A 2,170-nucleotide genomic window follows, 5' to 3' on the forward strand; every position below is an offset into this window, starting at 1 on the left:
TGATGATGATGATGATGATGATGATGATGATGATGATGATGATGATGATGATGGTGGTGGTGGTGGTGATGATGATGATGCAGCAACAATTCCCTCCTACTTTTGTTCCTAGCCGCACCCTACTTGTCTGAGTGGACGTTTTGGTCAAGCTGTGTTGGGTCAGATACTGTCCGTACCCGGAGCCGGTCCTGTGTCACTGACCCTCGCTGTCCGGACCAGGAGTGTAGAGGACACACACAAGACAGCGAGCTTTGTCCCTGTAGTGAGTACTTTTCCTTGGGCAAACTTTAAGACTTTAGTAATAAAAGATTTATTGTGAGTACTGTTCCTTGTTCAAATTACAAGCTATTATTAATAAAGAGATTTATCGTTAGTACTTTTATCTTTAAAAAAGCTGTTACGAAAAGATCTATTATGAGCACTTTTACATGATCAAAAACTGCTAAGAAAAGATTTATCGAGTGTACTTTTCCTTAATTAAAAGCTGTTTAGAAAAAAACCCAACTTATTATCAATATTTATCGTTCTTCGACAGCATATTCAGAAACGATTTATTGTGGGTACTCTCCTTGTACCAAAGCTGTTATGAAAAGATAAAGATAAAAGTCCATAATAAGCTCAATCACTGCCATTCCCAAAGTGAATCATTAATTTAGGATTCGTATAACGAAGTTTCAGGACATTTCAGAGTAAGTATTTATGGGGTATACATTTGCGATGATTTTCTTCTATTATGGAGTTGCCATTGATGTCACTATTGTAATAGTTGATGTTTTTGGTGCAGCATTAACTGCAATTGATTGTGTGGTCATTGTGCTGTTTCTGAAGCTATTGTTGGTGGTAGTGGTTGTCATGAAAGTGACTTGTTCATGATGATGATGATGATGATGATGATGATGATGATGATGATGATGATGATGATGATGATGATGATGATGATGATGATGATGGTTATGGTGATGGTGATGATGATGATGATGATGATGATGATGATGATGATGATGATGATGATGATGATAATGATGATGATGACGATGATGATGATGATGATTAATCAGCAATTCCTTCTTACCTGTGTTCCCAGCCGCACCCTACTTGTCTGAGTGGACGTTGTGGTCAAGCTGTGTTGGGTCAGACACTGTCCGTACCCGGAGCCGGTCCTGTGTCACTGACCCTCGCTGTCCGGACCAGGTGTGTAGAGGACACACAGAAGACAGAAAACCTTGTCCTTGTCGTGAGTACTTTCCCTTTTTTAAAGAGTTGTTATGAACAGATTTATTGTGAGTATTTTTCCTTGGGCAAAATAAAAGAGAGTATTAATAAAATATTTATCGTAAGTACTTTTCCTGGGTCAAAATACAATCCGTTACTGTTAAAACATGCATCATAAGTAATTGTCCTTGGTCAAAATATAAGACATTAGTAATATCAGGTTTACCGTGCGTACTTTTCCCTGAGCAAAAGAAAAGATAGTATCAATAAAAAATAATTCATCATGAGTACTTCTCCTTGGACAAAATATGTTTTGAAAAGATTTATTATGAGTACTTTTTCGTTGACTATGAGAAGGCCTTTGACAGTATAGACCGAGCGACACAATGGAAGATAATGAGACACCACAGAATCCCGCAGAAGTTGGTGAACCTCATCAAGAGCATGCACGAAGGGACAAGTTGCAGGGTTGTACATGATGGCCAGCTCACTGACAGCTTTGACATCAAGACTGGTGTGAGACAGGATGCTTACTATCACCGTTCCTCTTCATATTGGCAGTCGACTCGCTGATGAAGGAAACTACCAGAGGACACAAATGGTATACAGTGGACACCATGGACACAGTTCGACGATCTGGATTTTGCAGACGACTTGGCGCTTCTGTCGCACACCCAGGGACAGATGCGAGCAAAGACTTCAGTATTAAAAGTCTATCGGAGTCTGTTGGATTGAGGATCCACCCCGGGAAGTCAAATATTCTAAAGACAGATGCACAACGAAAGGAGCAATAGAAGGAAAGGCACTTGAAAACGTTGAATCCTTCTGCTATCTTGGGTGTATAATTGACAGAGAGGGAGGAACAGGTACTGAAATAAAGTCCCGCATTGGAAAAGCACAGGCTGCTTTCATATCTTTGGATAGGATTTGGAAGACCAGAGATATCTCACTTCGAACA

At 39.9% G+C, this 2,170-nt stretch overlaps 1 protein-coding gene across 1 annotated transcript in view; it reads left to right on the forward strand.

Annotated features, from left to right (window-relative positions):
- Positions 1–2,170, forward strand: part of LOC101853361 (SCO-spondin) — a gene marked incomplete at both ends in the record, with an annotated part of 39,730 nt that overhangs the window by 32,816 nt on the left and 4,744 nt on the right. Inside the window, 2 exon segments of the mRNA XM_013089928.1 lie at positions 114–262; positions 1,085–1,234. Of these exon segments, the coding sequence (XP_012945382.1) occupies positions 114–262; positions 1,085–1,234 (299 nt within the window).

The sequence above is a fragment of the Aplysia californica genome, unplaced genomic scaffold, assembly GCF_000002075.1.
Source record: "Aplysia californica isolate F4 #8 unplaced genomic scaffold, AplCal3.0 scaffold01082, whole genome shotgun sequence".
In the NCBI taxonomy this organism is placed as follows: Eukaryota; Metazoa; Mollusca; class Gastropoda; order Aplysiida; family Aplysiidae; genus Aplysia; species Aplysia californica.